Below are 26694 nucleotides of genomic sequence, written 5' to 3' on the forward strand. Positions count from 1 at the left end.
GTGTGTGGGTATGTTTGTGTGCAGGGGGTAGGAGGAGGGCGGGTGTGTTTGTGTGGGGTGGGGAAGGATGGGTGTGTGGGTGTGTTTGTGTGCAGGGGGTGGGGAGAGGACGGGTGTGTGGGTGTGTAAGGATGGGGGAGGGTATGTTTGTTTGTGGGTGGGTGGGTATGTGTGTGTGTGTCTGAGGATTCCACTGTTGCACATTCCATTGCAGTTTCACTTGAATAGGTTGTAACTGTGACAAATTTGAGCTATTTGTGTTATCTCGGCTATTCAGTGCTCTTGCCTTGTTATCTCTTTGGATATTCACAGCTTGTAAATTCATGCACCATTATCTGTACATTTTTCAGTTTAATACAAAGAAAAATGATTGATGCATCAGTACAAAATTAATATGCACCCCCTGAAAAGAGACTGGAGCTCAATATCTTAAAGGGCAAAACACTGACTTTGTTTGAAACCTGGTGCTTTTAAGTGATGACCCTTTCCCCTTTAAAGAACCCCACTTATGCCTGTGGGTTCTCACTCACATAGGCTCATACATGCTGCAAGCAAGAGTTCCATATAGAATGTGCGGACACCTATTCAACCACAGAAGATCTCATGACAGTGCCCAATTCTGTTTGTATCTGGCTCAGACCACAGGGAGGGCATTAGAATAGAAACCCTGGCACTTCTTACTTTTATTTTATCTGCTGTAGCTTGGACCACTGAAACCAATTGCAAAGCCCAGGGCAGAGAGCTCTTGTGGCACAGTGATAGTGAACCTCTGAACCAATTTGAGCCCCATCTGCTTCACAGGTGTATCATACATTTACTTCAACAGGTTCATCAGAAATATCTATAATTCAGGACACCAAGACCAACTGTGGCAGTCTGAACATGTGCCATCTAGGCTGAGATTAGCCAGCATGACCCAAATCGCATTTTGGACCTTCAGGCAGTGATGTTGGCTGAGCTCTTCACTGTACTTATGAAGTTAACAATTTTAGCAACTTTCAGTACATTGTGAAGTATTGGCAAAACTTGGTCATCCAATCCCTACAGTGTGGGAACAGGCTATTCAGCCCACACTGACCATCCAAAGAGCATCCCGGTCAACCCACCCTATCCCTGCATCCCTGCATTCCCCATGGCTAACCCATGTATCCCTGGGCACTATGGTCAGTTTATCCTGGCCAATTCACCTATTTTGCACATCTTTGGAAAACCAGAGCATACGGATGGAGCCCATGCAGACACAGAGGGGGGCATGCAAACTCCACACAGACAGTCGCTTGAGGATGGAATCGAACCCGGGTCCCTGGCATTGAGGCAGCAGTGCTAACCACCGAACCAGCCACTTGGTCCAGTTACATCTAGAGCTGGGATTCGAACTCATGACCTTCAAAGGTGAGCAGCTTTGAAGTGTGAGGAGAACTGAGGCTGGGATTTTGAGGAGGCTCCTTTTGAAGTTGTGCAGTTGGTGGGGGTGCGAAGGAGAGGAGTTGTTGGTGTGGAAACGAGGTGTAACAATGAAATTTGAAAGTGGAAATGTATAACAAAATCTTTTTCGGCAGTAAGGCAAGTGATGTATTGTCACTGGCTGAAGCAATCCACATAAATGAGCAGCTGATGACAAATTTACCAGAAGAGGTTGTGGCACAAGTCATGTTCAGGATGCTAAAGCTAAACACTTGACATGACAGAAGCAGAGGTCAGTCCAATCCACCTTTTCACATGGATGCCTGCCTCTGACTTGAGATGTTATGGGCATTCTCTGTACAATTACTCAGTTAAACCCATCAATCTCTGATCTTGCATCAATTCTTAAATCGTGTGGAATTTTCAGCTCCCAGAGATTAACCTCAGCTTCTCAAGACTCTGCGCATATTTGAAATCTTTCATTCCTGGCACCAAACCAGTAAAACTGCTTTGTATCCTCTGCCAAAGTCTTGTCACCCTTTGTAAGGTTCAGTGCTGAGAGCTGAACACAGTACTCCAGTTCAGGCCTAACCAGTGTTTTATGAATGTTTAACATCATTGCTCTTGTGTTCTATTCCTCTATAAATAGAAAATAAAGATTTTTTTTAATAGCCTCATATCAACTTCTGTTATTGCAATCCTTGAATCTTGCCTCCTTTTCTTCCTCCTAAAGTGCATCATCTCTGTACTGCCTATTCCGCCAGTATTTTCATACCATCCTGAGCTCAGTGTTTAATTAAGCTGGTCTGATCACACATTCTTGTACAGTGCTTCATTGCTTCACCTTGTGGGTGGAACTAGTACATCAAATGACTGACTCCCACTGACAGGGAAGATTCCATATGAGCCTTGGGACTCTGGCCCTGTAAGCATGAATCTTCTCGAATAGAATATAAACACTACAGTGTGGAAACAGGCTATTTGGCCCAACGCGTCCACACCAACCCTCCAAACATCCCACTTAGACCCATCCTCCCTACCTTGTAACCCTGCATTTCCCATGGCTAACCCACCCTGCCCTGCATATCCCTGGACTCTCTGGGACAATTTAGCATGGCCAAGCCACCTAACCTGCACATCTGTGGATTGTGGGAGGCAACCCACACAGACACTGGGAGAATATGCAAACTCCACCCAGACAGTCACCCGAGGCTGGAATTGAACCTGGGTTCACTGCTGCACTGAGCCACCGTACCACACTGTAAGTTCAAAGTTCTGTAAATAAATCACTTGAACTTAGAATTAAAGCAATCTTTGTGAGAAATGAGATGGACAGGCATTAAAACCCAATATTACATGGAGGTCTGTTTCTCTTCTCCTTATATTTGTTTGATGAGCAAGATCGACAGTATTGTACATCTCCGGTTTCTATCACTCCACCTGCTCCTGGACCCCGAAATCTGGAATTCTGTCCCTGAACCACCTTGCCTTTCCATTTCTTGCTCCATCTTTACACCCTTATTAAAATCAGCCTCATCAATCAAGATATTAGCCATCTGCCTTGATACCTCTTTGTGTCCTAGTGGTTTAATACATTGGAGGTGCTGTATAAAAATTCTTACTGTGGCTATCTTCCTGAGTATATGTTGAATAGTGTCTCTCTCTCTCTCTCCCTCTCCCTCTCCCTTCTCTCTCTCTCTCTCTCTCTCTCTCTCTCTCTCCAACTAAAACAAATCGTTAACCTATCCTTGCTAACAAATTCTGTTTCTCTCTTCAAAATGTGTGTCTGCTTCCCTCCAGCTGTGGATTTAATCTTCTTCATTTGGGTTATGTAAAAATACTATTCCAATAAATTTCAGGCATTTTAAACTCCGTCTCAGATAAATGACAGTCCCCAGCACAATAAATACTGCCTCTAATTTGACTCTAATCTTGTAATCGTACCCTAAGGAGCAATAACAGTGGCAGGACTGGGAATGGACTGCAAGCTATTCCACTGAGTCACAAAGGATGAATTGCATTTTAGTCAAAAAAAAGATTTAGATGTGTAACAAATTCACTCAGGGATATAATTAAATGTTCAATAATAATTTTATTTAATCTCTGTATCTGATGGTAACTAGCTGTCTTCATTAAAGTATAAATTGCCCACCCCGCCAACTAGTTATGACAAAGTTCTTTGCAGAAGCCAGCTATCTTAACTTGCGATCAAAATACCAGCAAAGTGAAAGAGAACAGTGGAGCTGCTGCTCCATAGAGTCACACAGTCAATTAGTAAGAATTTGGTCTTAAAAGCTCGTCTCAATAATGGTGACCATGGCAGCCATCACTGATTGTCATGGAAACCCATCTGGTCCAGTAATTGAAGAAGAGCAAAGAACTGGGGATGTTGGAAATCAGAGACAAAAAGAGAAATTGCTGGGAAAGCTCAGCAGGTCCAGCAGCATCTGTGGAGAGAAAGCAGATTTAACGCTTTGGGACGAGCGACCCGTCTTCAGAGCAGAAACATTAGGGAAATAAATCAGCAGTCCTTACTTGCCTGCCGATGTCTGAAGTCGCATGACATCAGGTCTCAAAAAATGCATGACCTGTAAGCAGTCAATGCAGGCAGTCGATCCATGTAATATTTTGTAAGTTCCACTTTGGGAATAGAACCAGTCTGACTCAAGATTGGGATACAGACAGACTCGAACCTGCACCTTTAATGCATTGTCTGAGCTGAGCTAGAGTCGTAGAGATGTACAGCTTGGAAACAGACCCTTTGGCCCAACTCGTCCATGCTGACTAGATAGGTCACCTTTTGTTATAAAACCTTAAGTTATCTTGAGAATGTGACTTAAAAGAAGTTCTGGGATATACCTAAACCATCAAACCCATCCTAAAAGATGAAAGACTTAACAATCTAGGTTTGTTCAATGTATCTTTGTATTGCTGTAATCTTTTGCTATAAATTCTGTGTCGCATGGTCCTGCTTCACAACCACCTGATGAAGGAGCAGCACTCTGAAAGCTAGTGCTTCCAAATAAACCTATTGGACTATAATCTGGTGTTGTGTGATTTTTAACTTTGTCCACCCCAGTCCAACACTGGCTTCTCCAAATCTTAATTTCTTTTGATACTTTTTGTAACTCAAAATGGTGCCAGACTGTGGCGACAGGACACGTTTCACTTTGTCTTCCTTGATGTATGTGACAGTAAAATCACTCATTACCACAGTCGAACAGCTTTAAAAAGCTTATGTATTCTGTGGCTCCACTGCGTCTCCTGACTGGGGATCCCTTCAGGACGCATTGACTCCCAACATGGACTTCAAGTTGGTTGCAATGTCAGCCGAAATCCCCTTTGCTGCAAGAGAACAATTGTCTCGTTCTTTGGGAAACTTCTAAAGGTGAAAGGTGCTGGATTGGAAATTGGAATCCTGTCCTGCAAGATTGATTTCCCACGGTTATCTGCAGTTTCAGCACAGTTTTGATGCAGGAGATGAGAAAGAATCCCAATTTACCGTATCTTCTTTCACTATTAGAGGCACCAATGATTTTTAAAAGGTTTGACATTGAGTTTTTAAATGGACTGCTCGAGCAGTTGTACAGGATGGCATTGTGCTTGATTTGCTAAGGGAGAGCTTTGGCTTAATTAATACAAAACAGCAGACACCCACGCACAATCTGCTATTATTGATGTGCCCCTGTGTGGAAGCTGCAGTTTTAACACCCAGTGTCTCAGAGACCAGGGAAAGGCACAGTTGCTACTAGATATGCCAAATGTAACAATGGAGAGATTGCCTTGTCTTGATGTGAGCCTTTAGGGGCAGAATGTAGCAGGTACTACCTATGATTTTGTTCCCGTACATTTTCATGATCACACATTGTTTCTTTCAATAGGTCATCTCCAAAACAAAATGCTCACGCGTGTCTCAGCTGTTTCAGTGTTTCATGCCTGCATTCTTGTACTTCAACAACAACTTGCATTCACATAGCAACTCCTAGGTGGGTAAGCATCCCCGGGCGCTTGACAGCAGGGTTATCGACTCTTAGCCATGCACCAAATGCATGCTTGGACAAATAAAAGAGAGGAGTAGATTTTACAGAGTATAATGAAGGAGAGAAAGATAGAGAGACGCAAATATTTATGTAGGGATTTCCAGAACATTGAACCCCCTTTTAGAAATATGGCTAGCAGTAATCGAGTAATGAAAAGTGTGATTGGGAAGGTTTTGTATCCTTAGAGGAAATGTTTACGTGAGGGGAAAAGGAATATATTGTTGGGAGGGTGTGCTATTTGCCTCTCTGAATTGAGGCTGGGCCTATGAAAGTTTGTACAACGTTGAGGAAGTGCTGTCCTGTCATCCGTGTCATCTTTTGAACCAACTGAGAGATTTTGCCAATGCTACAGGAGCAATTGCTAACTCTCATGACACCACTGGAAGAAGAGAGCTCTATCCTTGCCATTTGTCCACTGTTCCTGCTTTTCCCATTCATATGATTCAAACTTTCATTTATATAACGTTAGGGTAAAAGCCACTGTAGCCTGACAAGACCATTAGAGAGAGAGATGACTGATTATACTTTAACCTGAGGGTCACCACATCTCACGTGGGGGATGAGGTTGAGAAGGAAATCCTTCAATGGTAATCTCAGCCAGTGCAGGAATTGAACCTATGCTGTCGGTGTTACTCTGCTTTGAACACCAGCCATCCAGCGACTGAGCTGATTGACCTCTTTCATTTATGTGATGCCTGTGGGACAGGAAAGTTTAACACGTGTTGCTAACTTCACGTGTCACACGGTCATGCTCTATGATAAGTTAGAACTGCACAGCAAGAGGCCATTCAGCCTATTTTGTCCATGCCAGATGAATAAATGAGCTGCCCTTCTAATCCTATACTGTAGCACCTGCGCTGTAGCCTTTTTTAAAAAATTCATTCATGCAATGAGGGTGTCACTGGCTAGACTAGCATTTTTTGCACATCGCTAATTGCTCAGAGGGTAGTTAAGAGTCAGCCATGTTGCTGTGCGTCAGGAGTCACAAGTAGGTCAGTAAGGATGGGAGTGTCCTTTCCTAAAGGACATGATTTGGAGATGCCAGTGTTGGACTGGGGTGTACAAAATTAAAAATCACACAACATTAGATTGTGTGAATTTTAACTTCCTGAAGGACATTAGTGAATGAGTTGATTTTTTTTTCCTGATAATTGGCTATGAATAGATCTTTTTAAAACTGAATTCAAATTCCATCATCTGCCATGGCATGTTTTGAACCCGGGTTCCCAGGAGGTTCTGGATTAATACCACTAGGTCATTGCCTCCTTGTAGATCATGTGGTCAAGGTCTCAACGCTTCAGGTGCTGATCTAGGTTTCTTTCACATGAATTGAGGGCTTCTGTCTCAACCACCAAACTTGCCCGTGATTTCCAGACACCCACAACCTTATAGAGGAAAGGATTTTCCTCATGTTCCCTCTAATCCTTCTACCAAACCAACTTTAACCTGTGCCCCGGTAAATTACCTCTCTGCCCAGACAAGCCCGAGTTCCCTGTCCATCTTCTCTAACCCCCTTTGTTATTTTGTACATCTTGATTAGATCAACCCTCAGCCGCCTCGTAACAAAAATAACCTTGCTCTGAACAATCTCCCCTCGTAGCTGGACACAAAACTACTTCTGTAGCCTAGCCAGTGTCTTGTATAGTTCCAGCATCACATTCCTGCCTGTGTTCAATACCTCACCCAGTGAAAGAAAGCATCCCATCTGCCTTCTCCAACTCTTTTTATTGACATGCAGTACCATCTTTAGGGACGTACACTCCAAGGCCTCCCTACTTCTTCTACCCTCTCAATCCCCTCCAGTTTGTTGTGTGTTCACTTGCTTTGTTTGCCCTTCTGAAATCTACAATCCCTCACTTCTCTGAATTCTATTCATCATTTTATCAGCCAAATCATTGATCCATTCCTGCATTGATAGCCACCCACTTCAAAATCACTCATGCAGCCATTAATGTGTGTCGTCTGCATACTTCCTGTCATAGATCTCAGTGGCCCTAATGTGGAATTGGCCATTTTGGTGAGATGCAGGAGGGCAATTGGTCCACCAGAGATCAGTGTGTCCGGTATTCAGGAGACTAGAGCAGAAGTTGGGGGCAGCATGGTGGCTCAGTGGTTAGCACTGCTGCCTCACAGTGCCAGGGACCCGGGTTCGATTCCAGCCTCGGGCAACTGTCGGTGTGGAGTTTGCACATTCTCCCTGTGTCTGTGTGAGTTTCCTCCGGGTGCTCCGGTTTCCCCTCTCAATCTAAAGATATGCAGGTTAGATGAATTGGCCAAGCTAAGTTGCCCATAGTGTTCAGGGATGTGCAGGCTAGGTGCATCATTCATGGGAATGTAGAGTAATAGGGTAGGGGAATGAGTTTGCGTGGGTTACTCTTTGGAGGGTTGGTGTGGACTTGGGCCAAATGGCCTGTTTCCACACTGTAGGGACTCTGATTCTATGAAAATGGAGGAGAGAGACAAATAAGCCAGAAGATTAGTGGGGGAAGGAGTTCAGCTTACTCTACAGCACGGAGGAATGTTCACTGTGGCTGGTCCTTTGGTGCTTCAGACAGATTTCCTCCCACTTCTCTGAATCTAACAGTAACAGCATAACCTTCTGTTCAAGGTATAGGAATACTTGGACGAGGAATCAAATGTGGGTTGTCAGCCACACCAGGAAAGCTGTCACTGAGCTCCTCTATCTCACCTCAGCTTCTGGTACTCACTGACTTCCTTTTCTCTGTCTTTCTTTCCCCCCTCCAGGGCAGCATCTGAAGTTCCCCGTGGTGGCCTTATGGTTGACGATCGGTCTCTCAATTTGTCTGCTGGGGCTGCTGGCCGCCCTGGGATACGTGTGCAGACGGAAGATCCGGCAAAGCTGTGAGGAGAACAAAGCGGGTATGTTCAGTGCTCGGGCGCCCCGTCCCTCTAACCCCCCCACCCGCTCTCCTTCCCCCACCCCCCACCACCACTGAAAACAGCGTGGCATTTCCCAGGATGGCCTGGGAAGCAGACTGACCTCTTGACCTCCTTTGCACCACAAGCGTCGACATTAGTCAGCTGAAAGGCCAAGACAAAGGTCACGACATAAACCCCACACTAGCTGCAAATCTCTGCTCTTCCCCAGTGATCGGGAGCCACTCAAGTCTTAGAGAGTCTTTCTGTCAGAGAATCCACGTGACTCCTTCCTCTCTCTGATGAGAAGCCGCGTGCTTGAACAAGATTGAGTGCGTAATTGCACTTTCGATGGGGGAAAGGGGGATATATTCAGGAAATGGAACCTTTCTAGGTTTCGCCAGAGAGTCAAGGCTGCCCACAATTTTGAGTTTAAACCGAGGGCCGGTTTCTGCAGCAAGTTCTTTCTGACTAGTTTAAGGTAAAGGCCGTGCTTGACCGATCTTGCAGATGTTCACATCTGTGAATGTATTCAGAATTAGCTCCATAACAGCACCACAGAAAATGACCGCATCACAGATTGTAAATTGTAAGGGATGTGGCGAACCAGCCACGATGTGGTCAAAATGACAAAGTATTTGCAGCAGAGAAACAGGTCGTTCAGGAGGTCTTTTGGTGCAGTGGGCAATGTTCCTGCCTCCAAGCTAGAATCTCTGGCTTCAGGACCTACTCCTGGACTTGAAGGCCAAGGAGGGTGTGTTCATAACAAAACATCAACAGATGGATTAACATGTTGGTGAATCCTTTCAGGGTGTTAAGGCTGGGAGGGAGACTCCAAGTCAGCCATGTTCTGCCGACAGACTGGTGACCTGCTTCAGGAAAAAAGTAGCCACAGAAATGGACATTAGCTCATGCTGGTACCAGTACGTCATTTCTCAAGTAAGGAGACCAAAATGTCATGTAGTACTCTAGGTGTGACCTCACCAGCACCCGTTACAGCTGCAACCTAACCTCCCTGCTTTTAAACTTAATCCCTTTAGCAATGAAGGACAGAATTCCATTGGCCTTCCTAATTACCTGTTACACCTGCAGACCAACCTTCTGTGATCCATGCACAAGGACACCCAGGTCCCTCTGCACAGCAGCATGCTGCAACTTATTACCATTCAAATAATAGTCCTTTTTACTGTTACTCTTCACCAAAATGGATGTCTTCACATTTATTAGCATTGCATTCCAGCTGCCAGATCTATGCCCACTCACTTAACTATCTATGTCCCTTTGCAAGGTTTCACTGTCCTCTGCACGCTTTGCTCATATTAGTCTCATGTGCAAACTTTGACACACCACACGTGGTCCCCAACTCCAAATCATCTGTGTAAATAGTGAACAATTGTGGCCCCAACACTGATCCCTGAGGCACACCACTAGTCACTGATTGCCGACCAGAATAGCACTCATTAATGCCCACTCTTTGCTTCCTGTTCGTTAACAAATCCTCTACCCATGCTAATGCATTACCCATAATGCCTCGCATCTTTATCTTATATAGCAGCCTTTTGTGCGACACCAATTTGAAGGCCTTTTGGAGGTTAGGTTGCAGCTGTAACGGGTGCTGGTGAGGTCACACCTAGAGTACTACATGAGTACACCACATCTACTGGGTCCCCATTGTTCACCGTGCTCTTGATGTCTTCATAGAATGCCAAAAAATTTGTTAAGCTGCCCAGTGGGACAATTTCTATCTAGATATTTTGCTATTTCTTCCTTGATAACATTTTCCCCACTACAGAAGTTAAGTAAGCTGGTCTATAATTCCCCATTTTTTGTCTACCTCCCTTTTTAAACAGCGGCATTATACTTGCAGTTGTTTATCTTCTCATAGACTCTTCGCTACCTATCCCCCAATCTCTCTGAAAAACCCACGACAAAACACACCTCTTAAGACTACAGCATCGTCACCCTTCGCTCAAAGGGTAGTGACCCTATGGAACTGTCTATCCACAGAAGGTTGTGGAGGCCAAGTCACTGAATATATTCAGGCAAGAGATACATTTTTAGGTTTTAAGTGCCATGAAGGGTTGTTTGGAGAAAGCGGAAATGCAGTATTGAGGTAGAGAATCAGCCAGGATCATGTTGAATGACAGAACAGACATGAAGGGCCAAATGGCCTACTCCTGCTCCTAGTATCTGTGCTTTTCAGAGTGATGCAATGTGGTTCAAAGTACTAAGAACTTATGGCAAATACAATTCAAGAATACTATTGATGATATTCCGGTGAAGATTGCAGAATCAGTGTGATAATTGGTCTGACTCTTCATTCCCTGACACTCCAGCTCAGAGTAGGTAAAATTTCCTGCAACAAATTAATCATTGTATCTGCTGTATCACACTGAATCTGTACAGCAGAATCCTGCGTGATTAGCTTTTTAATTTGTGTTTTTTGCTGAATTAACTATGTTCCACCTTTTGACTAGTTTATACAGAGCGTTCTAATCAATTTTCTAACTGATCCAGAAAGACGACAATGGCATCAACAGATTTTCACAGTTGCCTTTATGTTGAAGAGACACACTGGATAAATCTATTTGTGCGGGTGATGTTCAGGGGTGCATTAGTACAATTGCTGGAATACCAATTGAGATGTCCTCCCCATACTCTTGGAACCAGGTGGTATAAGCCTAGTTGCTCTGCATGCCCTCTGTCCTAGATTAAAGTGGTGCTGAAAAAGCACAGCAGGTCTGGCAGCATCCGAGGAGTAGGAAAATTGATGTTTCGGGCAAAAGCCCTTCATCAGGAATAGAGGCAGGGTGCCTGCAGAGTGGAGAGATAGATGAGAGGAGGGGTGGGGGTGAGGGTGGGGAGAAAGTAGCATAGAGTACAGTAGGTGAATGGGAGTGGGGATGGAGGTGATAGGTCAGAGAGGAGGGTGGGGGAAGGTAGAAAAGAGTACAATGGGTGAATGGGGGTAACCTGGTGTTGTGTGATTTTTAACTTTGCACTCAGAGGATGGTGAATCTTGGGGATTCTTTGATCCAGATGCTGTGGACGCTCAGTCATTGAGCAGGTTCATGCTGTGCTTTTCCAGTACCACTTTAATCTAGACTCTGGTTTCCAGCATCTGCAGATCTTGTTTTTACCTATGCCCCCTGACCTCTCAATCGTGCGCATTAAGAACTTGAGCTCAGCTTTACACCTTACAGATGGGCACCCCTGCCCTTTCCCTCACGGGGGGGGGGGTGCACCCCACATTTCCCTTCTTGGCACACAGCAGGCACCCTCCCAGTGCCAAGCACCCAGTGTGAAGCCCAGCCTGTATAGGTCATTGTGCTCAACACAAGAAACCATTGCCACACAGTCGACAACGATATTATACAGACCAAGCAGTGGCACACTCGTGCTGTCACTGGGCTAGATATCTGGAACCTCGGGCCTGTGTCCTGAAGAACAGGGTTCGAGTCCCACCATGGTACGTGGTGAAATTTGAATTCAATAAAAATCAGGATTCAGTAGTTCATCCAATGGTGATGTTTGATTGTTATCTAAACAATTATCTAGTTCACTAATGTCCTTTAAGGAAGGAATTCTGTTGTCCTGATTTGCTCTGGCATACATGTGAGTCCAGTCTCAGAACAATGTAGTTTACTCTCAACTGCTGTCTGAATGACTAGGGATGGGCAATAAATGCTGGTCCATGAATGATGCCTATATTCAATGAATGAGTCAAAATAAATAGTGGGCGTCCTGCTTCGATCCTTCAGACTGAGAAAAGAAATGTATGACGGCGAAAAAGAAAGGCTCGATCCAACTCTAGCAGTAGCCCTACTTTCACATACACCCACTATAATAGTATCTGCCGGTCACAGATAGACACTGATCAATGACCAGGGGACCGCAACCTTCGTAATCTCTTTGTCCGTTAATAAATACCAAGAGAGAGCATCCTTCTGACAGATAAGGGAGTTATAGGCCAGGGGAGCAGGCTGAAAAGTGGAGTTGAGTCTGTAACAAGATCAACCATGACAGCATCAGGGAATGAAGACCATTTACCCCACTGATTCTGAAATCTTCCTCGGAATATCATCAATAGTACTTTTGAATTGTATTTACCATAAGTTCTTTGCTCTTCCTTTATTGCTATAACAAATTTATTATAATATTTGATGCTTGGCTCCAACCTTTTGACAACCTAGGGTTTGTTGACATTGGATTTTTTCCTTTTCCTTGCTTCCAATCCTTGGGATATGTAATGACAGAAGCAAACATCCATGACTTACACAATACCTCAGTAGTTAGCACAGGATCTACCGCTCTGAATGCAGAACCTGGAGTTGTCTCTACCAAGGAGGCAAAACTCAAGAAATCCACAAAACTCTGAAGAGTCATCAAGGCTGCTTTAATTTGGAAAAGAACTATAACGCATGCCTGCTGATTTCACAGATGCGCAGCCAGAGATATGTTTGTAAATCAAAAATGATGCTGATAAATGCACACTGAAGTAAATAGTCCTCATGATGAGTGTATGAGATTGGGAATTATAGCTTTTAGGAAAGTAAAAATATCCATAGGCAAACTAAACGATTGCATTTAGCAACTGCCTGCTGTGCAGTCAATACTTACTAACATATGTCTTGACTAACGTAAGCAAACCTTTAAGAAAGACTTTAGATGTTTGTACTGAGTCACTCCTTTTTCAGTTCCCTAACCCGTTATTCAAACAAGATACATTTGCAGGAACAAGAAAACACTCCATTATCTTTCTCTCTGTAGATAAACAGGATTCAAGCAAAATTACCTTTACTTCCACAGTGTGCCCAATCAACCTCATGTTACTGTTAACGGACCAGACCAAACCCTCAAAATATATTAAGAAGATAGTCTAGAGCTGAACCTTTTCTTGTTTTAAAGTTGAATGTAAGGTGTTGCACTCGAAATGCAATTCCATAGGTCAAATGACCAGATTTGAAGCAAAACACACTTTATTCATCCACTATAGTTAAAATACAAGAAAAGAGAAACATACAGAAAAGAATTGGCTTAGCTGTAACTCTATCAAAATGCTTAACCAAATAAGCGATGCAGTAACTATTATTAATTAACTGTTCCAATATATTAACATCCTGTAAAAATACCTTTGGCAAAAGGCAAATTCGGAAAAACAGATTGTCTCACATGTAACTCCAGCAGCAGGAAGAGAACGCCCAGCTTTTAGCTATAACAGTGAGAGGGAAAAACAGCTTCCACGTCTAGCTTCAAGACCCCAGCAACTGCTCCTGAAAACCTAAAAAGCGAAAAATCGTGGTTCTGTGGGAGCTTAACCACACCCATTCAGGCTGCTTCTATTGTTCCAACTTTTAAAAAAAACCTCAAGGTCTCATAGACTGTTTACTCTAGTGGCTCTGCGTAGACAGCTTTGTGTATCTGCCTTAAAACTTTTCTTCAAAATAAAACAGGACAAAATATACCTCTTATAGTTATAGTATCATCACATTACATTCAGAGCATCTTAGGAATAACAGGACTTAAAGGTTTTAAGGTTAGCAAGGAATTGTGCAGTTTTTGTTTCCTCCTTTACACTTTCGAATAAGAGGTATGTCTCTCTCAGGGTTTTTAGTCTGTGAATTTATCCGCCCTAATTTATTCCAGACAGTGTTAGATTCTTGACAGATAAGGGAGTTGTAGGCCAGAGGAGCAGGCTGAAAAGTGGGGTTGAGTCTGTAACTAGATCAACTGTGACTTTGTTGATTGGCCTAATGCTTTTCCTAAATCCGATTTTTAAGGATATGTGGCCAAGGGGAATGGAATGGGCAGCAAATGTCTGCTCACAAAGTCTCAGGCATCATTGATTCTGGGAAGTGGAGGGCAATTAATCGGGTATGGGATGGGGACCCTACAGTCTTCTTTCATTCAGCTCAATTAAGTCCAAGATCGGACAGCTAGTGAACAGACCTTCTGCCCTGATGTCAATCGAGTGAAATTCTAATTGAATGTACAACTTGCCTACAACTTGCTCCCTATGCACAGGCCAACATCTTCAGCAGAATGGCGTCCCCAGTGGCCCACACTGGAAGTGTGTGCCCACTCTGAAGTCCATTTTTGGGGTCATTGTCTCCGCTCATAGCACCAATAAGCATCAAAACAGGTAGAGCTGGAACATAAGAACATAAGAACTAGGAGCAGGCCATCTGGCCCCTCGAGGCTGCTCTGCCCATTCAATAAGATCATGGCTGATCTTTTTGTGGACTCAGCTCCACTGACCGGCCTGCTCACTATAACCCTTACTTCCTTCACTGTTTAAAAATCCATCTATCTTTGCCTTAAAAACAGAGTAGCATCAACTGCTTCACTGGGAAGGAAAGCTCAGATCTTATAAATACTAACGCTTCATCTTTCTGTCATTTGTGTGGTTTAATTTAACTAATTGAATAACTTTTTGCTGAGACCAATTTTTATTTATAGATTTGATATACAAGTGAATAATTTATTGCAGACACACATGCATAATGTATAGTTGAGAAGAAACCAATCCTTTGAAGAGCCCACAGAGTTTTTTTTATTTCCTCGGATTTTGGGGATAAACCAAAAATAAAATGATCAAAAACTCCACATCAAAGAGCTTTTCAAATAAAAGTGGAAGTGGAATTGGAACAGCTCCCAAGAATATACTCGTAAACTCTTGCGTACAAGAGATAATGCACTGATTGAAGCTGAGTAATGATTGTAAAGTCAGGGAGCTTTATATCTTTACTTCCTGAACTACCCACAGACCAATATAAACTTAAAACAAAAGATCTGAAACAAAAATAGAAATCGCTGAAGGAACTCAGCAGGTCTGGCAGCATCTGTGGACAGAAAGCAGAGTTAACATTTTGAGTCCAGGGCTACTCTTCATCAGAACTGTTAGTAACTGGAAAAATCTGGTGCTTATGTCAGGAGAGAGGTGGGTGGACTTGGATCCCAGAGAGACAGAGATATGAAAGGGATAGGTAACCAAGGAGATAATGGATAGTAGGTCAGGACAGAAGGAAACAAAAACTGAAGTACAGGGGCTGCTGGAAATCAGAAATTGAAATAAAAACGCAGCAGGTCTGGCAGCATCTATGTAGTAAAAGCAGAGTTAATGTTTCGGGTTCAGTGACTTTTCTTCAGAATTACAATATTGGCATTTAGTGGTTAAATAATCTATTATTCTGTTAACATTTCCAATAGAGTTAAGTTGTTCTAATTTCTTTATTTTGTTATATTTTAACTGTAATGTATGAATAAAACACGTTTTGCTGCAAATCTGGTAGTTTGACCAATCGAATTGTATCTGGAATGCAACGCCTGGCATTTGCCATTAAAATAAGCAAAACTTAGAGTCGAGGCTACCTAATATATTTTGAGGTGGTTTGGTCTGGTCCATAATGATAGGCTTGCTGGATTGTATTAATCCCTCCTATTCATAACACCTCATGCACACAGAAGGTATGATGTAACCTCGCTTCATTGCAAAGGTCCTATCTCAAGTCTCAGCCAAATTTGGTTGAGGTTGAAAGATCAATGTGCCACCTCCCAGTCTGTGGAGCTGTGCATCAACTCACTCTTTGCCTCCTCCCTCTCACCTAACTACACTGCTAGTTTTCCACAAGGAACCTAATATTTATTTTACCAATCTTTTAACACGCTTGTAACTTGAATAGAAATTGGAGTAACTGAGAGACAATGAATATACACAAATGTAAATCTAAAGAAATGTTGCTTAAAGGTGGAAAACCCACTGAATAATTTAAAATATAAGCAATTAAAATATCACAAAAGAAAGAAGAAATTGGAATAACTTAACTCTATTGGAAACAACAACAGAATAATAGATTATTTAACCATTAAACACTAACTGTTCCAATATTGTAAACACCTCCTTGGCAAAAGGCAAATTCAGTAAAATAGATTCTGAAATCTACCATACATCAGGAGCATTTCAGAACTGACAGCCAGACTACTGCGACCACTAGGACGTTTAACAGCACACAAACCAACAGCCACCCTCCGATAACAACTCACCAGAACGAAGGACCCGATACCCAGCATGAGCAAAACCAATGTAGTGTACAGACTCCCATGCAAGGACTGCACAAAACACTATATAGGACAAACAGGAAGACAGCTAACGATCCGCATCCATGAACATCAACTAGCCACGAAACGCCACGACCAGCTATCCTTAGTAGCCACACACGCAGGCGACAAGCAACATGAATTCGACTGGGACAACACTACCATTATAGGGCAAGCCAAACAAAGAACAGCCAGGGAATTCCTAGAAGCATGGCACTCATCCACAAACTCCATCAACAAACACATCGACCTGGACCCAATATACCGGCCACTACAGCGGATAGCTGAAACTGACAACCAGAAGCGGCAGGGACAGGCCACTATAAATGCTGGAGGAAACACCACAGAAGCGCCTCACAGGAGGCTCCCAAGCACTGAGGATGTCACCTAGACAGGGGACGAAACGTTTGCAACAAAAATTTCCAGCTCGGCGAACAGAACCACAACAACGAGCACCCGAGCTACAAATCTTCACCCAAACTTTGAATAGATTGCCTTACAGGAAATTCTCCAGTCCAAGAGGGAAAAAAGTGTGTGGTGCTGGAAAAGCACAGCAGGTCAGGCAGCATCCGAGGAGCAGAAGAATCGAAACATTGATTCTCCTGCTCCTTGGATGCTGCCTGACCTGCTGTGCCTTTCCAGCACCACACTTTCGACTCTGATCTCCAGCATCTGCAGTCCTCACTTCCTCCAAGTGGTAAAACATCAAGAGAAACCTGTGTGTGTGAGAGAAAGAGAGAGAAGAGTAGGGAGAGGTGCGCTGCAGCTTCCATCTAGCTTCATGACTCCAGCAAATGCTACTAAAAGACTAAAACTAAAAATCCTGGTTCTGTGAGAGTTGGCCACACCCATTCAGGCTGCTTCTATTGTTCCAACTGTAAAAAAAGTTAAGCCATTCAGCCCATCGAGTCTGCTCTGCCATTCGATCATGGCTGTTAAGAAGAGATTGTAAAAGCAGATACAATAACAATGTTTAAGAGGCAACTTGACAGATACAGGAATGAACAGGGAATTGAGGGATACGGCTGCATAGGGTCAAAAGTTTTTAAGTTTCGAAAGGCACCAAGTATCAGTACAGGCTTGATGGGCTGAAGGGCCTGTTCATTGCTGTTGTATTCTTTTTCCCTTTCTTGGGAAGGCGGAACCAGGACATGAGGGATTTGAGTATGAAGATGGGAACTTAAAGTTCATGCAGGCAGGTTACTGAGAGCTGGGCTGGTGGGTGAATAGGGTGCTTGGTCACAGCTTGACTTGCTGAAAAGTGAGAGGAATGGTGGAGCCAACTTGTGATACACAGGAAAAAGGTGCGGCATGGTGGCTCAGCAGTTAGCACTGCTGCCTCATAGTAGCAGGGACCCGGGTTCGAATCCAGCCTCTGGCGAGTGTCTGTGTGGAGCTTGTACATTCTCCCTGTGTCGTGTGGGTTTCTTCCGGGTGCTCCGGTTTCATTCCACAGTCCAAAAAAGATGTGCAGGTCAGGGTGAATTGACCATGCTAAATTGTCCATGCTAAATTGCCCATAGTGCTGAGCGATATGTAGGTTAGATGCATTAGTCAGGGGTTAGGGTAGAGGAATGGGTCTGGACGGGTTACTCTCCAGAGGGGCGCTGTGGGCTTGTTGGACTAAAATGGCCGGTTTCCACACTGTAGGGTACTCTACATCGTCTAGGTGGGAAGGTGCGCTCGCATTTCTGGGATGGTCATTGACTCTCCATCAAGCTTCCTGCTCAGCAACCAAGATGCATCCTTGGCTATCCATTTCATGAGTGGCGAGCCCTCAGCATGATGGTGGGAAAGAAAATGTTAAACTGATAGGAATGTCATTTGACTGGTGGATGACTAAATGAGACGCTAAGGTAGCTGTTCAGTTGGTTAATTAACGAGTCAGTATTTGCAAAGGTGTGAATGGGGGTCATCAACCTGCTGCCTAAGCATTTGTAATTAACTAATTGAATTAAAATTATGTTTATCAAATACATAGCAGCATGAGTGGAAATAGTGTTTTTTTAAAGCAGGGGGGGTGGGGGAGCGTGGAATACGATCAATCTGAATGGATTAAACACAGTTAAGCTGACAGTGATGTGAAGCAGATGGCACATTGAAGGGCACTGACAAATTTCTGTACAATTCTGCTGAATAATTCAAAAGTGGAATTAGGGAAAACATGTAATTGCTGCTGAGCTGTCCTGCATTACCAGCAGAACATTAAAACTTATTTGTTTATCATACGCTGCGTCAACTGTGTCTCAGTCAAGATCTGTGTATCAAGATCTCAGTCTTGTCTGAGTGGTAAGTCTGTGAGTTCAAGTCTCATTCCAAAAACCTAACAGATATTTTAACCTGACACTGCACTTCATTATAGAGTGCGAAGTGCAGCACTCCAGGATGTTCGTCTTTTGGATAAGTCATTAAACCAACATCCTTGTTAATTACATTGTTAAAGGCTTGTTACTGTCATTGTGAAGATCAAGAGAAGCAGCTCGTGTGAATTAATTGCAAGTCAGGACATACCGGGACTCATAGGAACCCCAGGGCTCCTTTGCTGCAGTGGTAGATCCCTACCTGGTGGCTTAGTTGTTAGCACTGCTACCACATGAGACCTGGGTTCGATTCCAGCCTTGGGCGACTATCTGTGTGGAGTTTGCACAGTCTTCCTGTGCCGGTGTGAGTTTCTTCCAAGTGCTCCAGTTTCCTCCCACAATCCAAAGCTGTGCTGGTTAGGTGGATTGGCAATGCTCAGTTACCCCATAGTGTGCAGGCATGTGCAGGCTAAGTGGATGAACCATGGAAAATGCAGGGTTATAGAGTGGGGGCTGGTGTAGGTCTGGGCGGGCTGCGCTTCAGAGGGTTGATGTGGACTCAATGGACCAAATGGCCTGCTTCTACAGTGTAAGAATTCCATGATTCTACCTCTGGGCCAGGAGGCCTGGGTTCAAGTCTCATCTACTCCAGAGGTGTGTAATAACAGGTTAATTATGAAAATATCTAGTAAGCATTTTGGGGTATGTTGGATGAGAGCTGGGAGACTGAACAAGTCAGTAAACTCTCTTTGTTTCAAAAGTATCTGTGTTTTCTACCTCACCAGCTGATTTGGAGTCTATTAACAATCCTGCCTTCCCTCTTAACTGTAACCTAGACCAAACGTTTTGTTGCTAGTTTCAGTGTCGTGTAATTAAGCTTGTGTTTCAAAACAGCATGCATGGAACAACTTGTCGAGAGCACGGTGCTGGAAAAGCACAGCAGGTCAGGTGGCATCTGAGGAGCAGGAGAATCAATGAGCTCAATCCTGATGAAGGGATCTTGCCTGAAACATCGATTCTCCTGCTCCGCAGATGCTGCCTGACCTGCTGTGTTTTTCCAGCACTGCACTCTCGACTCTGATCTCCAGCATCTGCAGTCCTCACTTTCACCAATGGAACAACTTGTGTCTGCATGTTGAGAATGTAACATTGCATCTTCAAGTATAAACATGCAAATATCAATTTGAACTCTTAACACTAAATTTCAAGATGCTGAATGCCAAGTGTCATCTAATTGACAGAAGATTTTTCATTTGTAAGCTCCCCAAGCTTGTCTTGAATGCACCAATATATTAACTTCTACGTCAGGAAGTATTAAAGTTTTAACGTGGTTTGAATAGTTTGCTGTGTAATGAACAGAATTGATCATGATGGGAAACCTTAATTTTGCAGAATTATTTGCTGTTGCTTGCCGATTGCAGTGAAGAGTGGACAGACAACCTTAAAGTTTAAACGACAGGACCTTCAGCCACAATACTTCAAGATGATATGCAAAATGAGAACCTGAGATCCTGGCCGAACCAATTTAGGAGAAAGTGAGGACTGCAGATGCTGGAGATCAGAGTCGAGAGTGTGGTGCTAGAAAAGCACAGCAGGTCAGGCAGCATCCGAGGAGCAGGAGAGTCGACGTTTTGGGCATAAGTCTGTTGAAGGGCTGATGACATTCCTAATGAAGGGCTTTTGCCCGAAATGTCGATTCTCCTGCTCCTTGGATGCTGCTTGACTTGCTGTGCTTTTCCAGCACCACACTCTCGATGCTGCACCAGTTTGTAAAACATAACAAATGGAGTGACTTCTGTAATTTAGCTGTTACTGGACTGGCTTTTGAAGAAAAACAATAATTTAATTGTTTAGCTTTGCATTTGATCCTCTCCTATTTGAGCAAGTCCCTTTAATTGAACTTGTAGCTTAGCAAGAACATCAGTTGTTCTTTGTCATTGGCAGATTTATACAGAATAACTTAGTAATACAACTGAAATAGGCCATTTGTCCCATCTCATCTGTGTTGACCCTGCAGACAACCTCTCTCTTCAGCTAACTCTAGCTGCATATGTTTCTATTTCTTCTTCTCCCTCCTGCACTGAAGAGGCATAGAGATGTACAGCAAGGAAACAGACCTTTTGGTCCACTTAGTCCATGCGTGCATCCAGATATCCTCAGTTCATCTAGTCCTGTTTGACAGCATTTGGCCCATATCCCTCTAAACCCTTCCTATTCATATACCCATCCAGATGCATTTAAAATATTGCAATTGTACCAGCCTCCACCACTTCCTCTGGCAGCTCATTCCATATATGTACCACCCTCTGCGTGAAAAAGTTGCTCCTTAGGTCCCTTTTAAATCTTTTCCATCTCACCTTAAACCTATGCCGTCTAATTCTGGATTTCCCTACCCTGGGGAAAAGATCTTGGCTATGCCCCTCATGATTTTATAAAGCTCTATAAAGTCATCCCTCAGCCTCCGACCCTCCAGGGAAAACAGCCCCAGCCTATTCAGCCTCCCCCTGTAGCTCAAACCCTCCAACCCTGGCAACATGCTTGTAAATCTTTTCTACACCCTTTCATGTTTAACAACTTTTCCAAGTTGTTAACAATTTTAAAACTTCCAAGTTTTATGGGTGGCACGGTGGCTCAGTGATTAGCACTCCTGCCTCACATCGCCAGGGATGCGGGTTCAATTCTAGCCTCGGGCAATGTGTGGAGTTTGCACATTCTCCCTGTGTCTGTATGGGTTTCCTCTGGGTGCTCCAGTTTTCTCCCACAATCCAAAGATGTGCAGTTCAGGTGAATCGGCCATGCTAAATTGCCTCAAGTGTTAAGGGAAGTGTAGGTTATGTGCATTTGTCAGGGATAAATGTAGAGTAATAGGTTCGGGGAATGGATCTGGATAGGTTACACTTCGGAGGGTTGGTGTGGACTTGTTGGGACAAGTGGCCTGTTTCCACACAGTAGACAATCTATGAATATCCTTCCAGTAGCAGGGAGACTTCCTCAAAAATGTACCAACTACTCCAGCTGGGAATATGTGTCAAATTTAAGCTGATCTCTGGGTGAAGATTAGATTACTTGCAGTGTGGAAACAGGCCCTTCGGTCCAACAAGTCCACACTGACCCTCTGAAGAGCAACCCACCCAGACCCATTCCCCTAAGTTTATCCCTTCATCTAACACTACGGTCAATTTAGCATGGCCAAATCACCTGGTCTGCACATTTTTGGAGTGTGGGAGAAAACCAGAGCACCTGGAGGAAACCCACGCAAACACGGGGAGAATGAGCAAACTCCACACAGACAGTTGCCTGAGGCGGGAATTGAACCCGGGTCTCTGGTGCTGTGAGGCAGCAATGTTAACCACGGTGCTGCCCACAAAATGTTGCTCTTAAATTCCTCTTGACCTTAATAGTGCCTATCTTGTATTTACAGCTTTGAGTTTTGGTGTTGCCGTAAGTTTAGATATATCCTCTGTGCCAAAGACACCCCCCCCATCCCCCGACCCCACCCCAACAGGTTACTTCTGATTCCTGAAGAAAATAGTCCCATCCTGCACAATTTGATTGTTCTGATATCATTCTTCCGACCTTATTTTGCACCTTCCGCGTCAGTGAGTCTGTTTCCCTTTTTATAATATGGAGACCAGAACTATGCACCTTCATCCTAAGTGTAATCTAAACAAAGCTCTGTGCAAGTTTAACATAACTTCTCCTGTTTATAGGCTTTTTCTTCGAGAAACAAACATGTAAGCTGTGATGTATTGTACACAGGCCTCTGAAGTATACAGCTTCATACTCCTTTAACTCAAGTTCTTTATATTGTTTTGACATATTCCCCTTTATACGATATCCTGACATTTTACTATGACTAATGTGACTGAATAGAGTGCTGCTCTGTGCAAGTGGTGAAATAGATGTGCCACTTCACTGACATAATTTGTAAGGCATCGTTCTTGGAAACAGTGGTATTTTGATTGCTTTCTGGAAAAGAAATTGTGTTTGCCCTTACGCACTGCAAGGAGATAAATAAATATTTGCTCCACCTTCCAAATAAATTCCTGCATGCAACACAGGATATCTCATCAGTTTACAAATACTTTTTGTAGCAACATGGAAAATATACATGTGCATAATATGTGCATTTGTCAGGGATAAATGTAGAGTAATAGGTTTGGGGAATGGATCTGGATAGTTACACTTCGGAGGGTTGGTGTGGACTTGTTGGGCCAAGTGGCCTGTTTCCACACTGTAGGGATTCTAGTTAAATTAATTTGTATTTTTATTAATTACCTAGGTCCGTATTACTCACTACTAGTAGAGTCAGCTCAAGTTGCTATTTTCAAATTTGGGACTTTACTCCCATACTACTTCTGCATTTGAATTGTGGAATAGCCAATACCAGATTTATTTATTATTATTCATCTTGTTTGCTGTTCTGCTCCTCTGACCATAAATACAAAGCTTGTAATGCCATCTATTTGAAACACATTTGCAAGGTGCAACTCCAGCAGCTTGCATTTTGATGCCAGTGAAGACAGTAAGATGTGTTCAGAGAATAGCAATTACAATAGATCTACTGTTTCCAAGGTAATAAAGTGTCCCTCGGGGCTTCAAGGGAGCATTATCAAGCAAAAGTCAAAGAAGGAGAACTAAAGACACCACCAGCTTGTCCAGGGTGGCAGCATCTAAGGAGGATAGAGCATTACAAAGATAATTGCATAGCGTTGTCCAGAGCTTGAGACCCAGGCAGCTGAAGGCACAGCCACTGATGGTGGGGCAAAAGAAATCTAGGATGCACTAAGTGCCAGAGTTGGAGAAATATGGAGGAATGCAGAGTTTATTACATATTCATACTTGGGTTAGGGGTGTCGTTATCTGGGCCAGAATGCATTTGCCATCCCTATTTGCTCTTGAGAATGTGGTGGTGAGTTTCCATCTTGAATGCTGCAATCCATCTGGTGTGGGTACACCCACAGTTTTGATAGGAAGGGAGACTTTTGTAGGGCCAGAGGAGGTAACGGGGGGGGAACTGAGATCTTGGAGGGATTTGAAAATGAGGCCTAGAGTCTTGTGTAAATAATTTCCAAGCTTAATTTGATGTAAGGGTGACGTGCTTGAGCAACCAAACGCTTAAATATAACAACTTGGATTGCATTTCTACATGAGAATTTGTCTTCCATCTTGGCTTATTTTGATACTTAATGCCACAAACATCTACTTTCTTTCAAGGCTTTTGAGAAAACTGGTTTTGCTGTGGCATTTTGTCCTTGGTTTCAGTCATGTAAAGGAATGGCATAGAGCATAGAGTTTGAAAACAACAAGGCCTGAACATTTTGTTATTGGCTTGTCTCACTGTCACTTGTAACAATTCCTTGTTCATTTCATTCCACCTACTGTAGAAAGGATATTATTAAACTAGATTAGATTAGATTAGATTAGATTACAGTGTGGAAACAGGCCCTTCGGCCCAACAAGTCCACACCGACCCGCCGAAGCGAAACCCACCCATACCCCTACATTTACCCCTTACCTAACACTACGGGCAATTTAGTATGGCCAATTCACCTGACCTACATATCTTTGGATGGTGGGAGGAAACCAGAGCACCCGGAGGAAACCCACGCAGACACGGGGAGAACGTGCAAACTCCACACAGTCAGTCGCTTGAGGCGGGAATTGAACCTGGGTCTCTGGCGCTGTGAGGCAACAGTGCTAACCACTGTGCCACCGTGCCGCCCAAACTAGAACCAGTGCAGAAAAGATTTACGAGGACGTTACCTGGTTTGGAAGGTTTGAGTTATAAAGAGAGGTTAGAGAGACTGGGACTTTTTTCCCTGGAGCATAGGAGACTGACGGTTGACCTTATAGGGATTTATATAGTCATGCGGGGCATAGATAATGTAGATAGCCAACAGCTTTTCCCCACGGTGGGAGAGTCTAAAACTAGAGGGCATAAGTTTAAGGAGAGAGATACAAAAGTGTTCAGAGGGGCAATATTTTTCACACAGAGGGTGGTGAGTGTCTAGTAGTGGAAGTAGTGGAAGTGAGTACAGTTTCATAATTTAGGAAACATTTAGACAGGTACACGGATGGAATAGATATGGAGGGTTATGGACCAAACAAATGGGACTAGTTCAGTTGTGAACGACTGGGCTGCATGGACAAGTTGGACTGAAGGGCCTGTTTCCTCGCTGTAGTACTGTATGACTCTATGTATAGATCAGGAAGTTAATAATAATAGATGTGTCAGGCATTTGATGGATATATAAGTATCTTGAGCAGGTTCGGGATTTATTATAGATAACAACTGGAAACCATGTAATGCAAACTAATGAATATTTATTAATTGTTTAGAAAGTTAGTCCAGCATAACTCTATTAGTAGCAGCTTCAAAAATGACCCAGTACAGTGTCACTGATGTTTTCTCGCTATTAGCAACTATTAATGCCTTATACTGCAATGTATTAGCCAAAAAGATTGGTTAGATGGCTTCCCATCAAAAGTATGCTTCTAACCATGAGTTAATTATTGCATGTTAAATTTGATGGATTAGAGCCATAAATGACCTGATTTCCAGGTAAGGTGGATGAGTCTGAAGTAACTATTCTGTTCGCTGTGAGTAACGGTGCTAAATAGCAAACTTGTTATTTGGAAATTGCATTGTTATCGCACCCACACTGCAAACAAAAACTCTCTTTCCTCCCACGCCATCAATATTTAAGTTTGTTGTTGAATCGCCATCCCTCGTTGTAAGAAAGTTTGAGGTCAATGTTTTTATATGGCCCTTCAGTGATTATTCTCAAATGGGAAGGAGGTGATTGCGCTGGAGGGGCTGCAGAGGAGACTCACCAGGATGCTGCCTGGGATGGAGCATTTCAGTGATGAAGAGAGGCTGGAAAAGCTCAGGTTGCTTTATTTAGAGCAGAGAAGGTTGAGGGCAGACCTAGATTAGAGTGGTGCTGGAAAAGCACAGCAGGTCAGGCAGCATCCGAGGAGCAGGAATATCAATGTTTCGGGCAAAAACCGTTCATCGGGGCTGATAAAGGGCTTTTGCCCGAAACATTGATTTTCCTGCTCCTCGGATGTTGCCTGACCTGCTGTGCTTTTCCAGCACCACTCTAGCCTAGACTCTGATTTCCAGCATCTGCAGTCCTCACTTTTGCCTGGGTAAGGGTGAACTAGTAGGGGAGAAAGTGAGGTCTGCAGACGCTGGAGATCAAAGCTGAAACTTTATTGCTGGAACAGCACAGCAGGTCAGGCAGCATCTAGGGAACATTTCTATGACTCCATGACTCTATGTCCAAACAGTAAAGGAGAAAGTGAGGTCTGCAGACGCTGGAGATCAAAGCTGAAACTTTATTGCTGGAACAGCACAGCAGGTGAGGCAGCATCTAGGGAACAGAAGATTCGACGTTTCGGGCACATGCCCTTCTTCAGGAATGAGCAGAGAGTGTTCAGCAGGAGAAGATAAAAGGTAGGGAGGAGGGACTTGGAGGAGGGGCGTTGGAAATGTGCTAGGTGGAAAGAGGTCAAGGTGAGGGTGATAGGTCGGAGTAGGATGGAGGCGGAGAGGTCAGGAAGAAGACTGCAGGTCAGGAAGGCGGTGCCGGGCTGGAGGGATTCGGCTGAGACAAGGTGGGGGGAGGGGGGATGAAGAAACTGGTGAAGTCCAAGTTCATCCCCTGTGGTTGGAGTGTTCCCAGTCGGAAGATAAGACGCTCCTCCTCCGACCGTCGCGTTGTTGTGGTTTGGCGGTGGATGAGTCCAATGACCTGCATATCCTCGGTGGAGTGGGAGGGGGAGTTGAAATGCTGTGCTACAGGGTGGTTGGGTTGGTTCGTCCGGGTGGCCCAGAGGTGCTCTCTGAATCGCTCCGCAAGTAGGCGGCCTGTCTCCCCAATGAACTAGTAGGGGCAAATAAGATCCATCAGGGGAAGGGGAATAGAAAGCAGCTAATCCCTTTGGTTGACTGGTCAGTAACGAGGGGA

General features: G+C 43.8%; 1 protein-coding gene across 5 annotated transcripts in view; it reads left to right on the forward strand.

Annotated features, from left to right (window-relative positions):
- LOC122542465 (CD276 antigen-like) overlaps window positions 1-26694 on the forward strand; it is a 267892-nt gene that overhangs the window by 160646 nt on the left and 80552 nt on the right. For 2 of the 5 annotated variants that reach the window (XM_043680194.1, XM_043680190.1), the window contains exon 4: window positions 8190-8324. In XM_043680194.1, coding sequence (XP_043536129.1) covers window positions 8190-8324 — 135 coding nt within the window. Of the gene's footprint in view, window positions 1-8189; window positions 8325-12577; window positions 12812-18068; window positions 18295-20110; window positions 20212-26694 lie in introns of those variants that run through there. The other 3 variants (XM_043680195.1, XM_043680192.1, XM_043680191.1) reach the window with 3 other exon arrangements.

This window comes from Chiloscyllium plagiosum, chromosome 40, assembly GCF_004010195.1.
Source record: "Chiloscyllium plagiosum isolate BGI_BamShark_2017 chromosome 40, ASM401019v2, whole genome shotgun sequence".
Lineage (NCBI taxonomy): Eukaryota > Metazoa > Chordata > Chondrichthyes > Orectolobiformes > Hemiscylliidae > Chiloscyllium > Chiloscyllium plagiosum.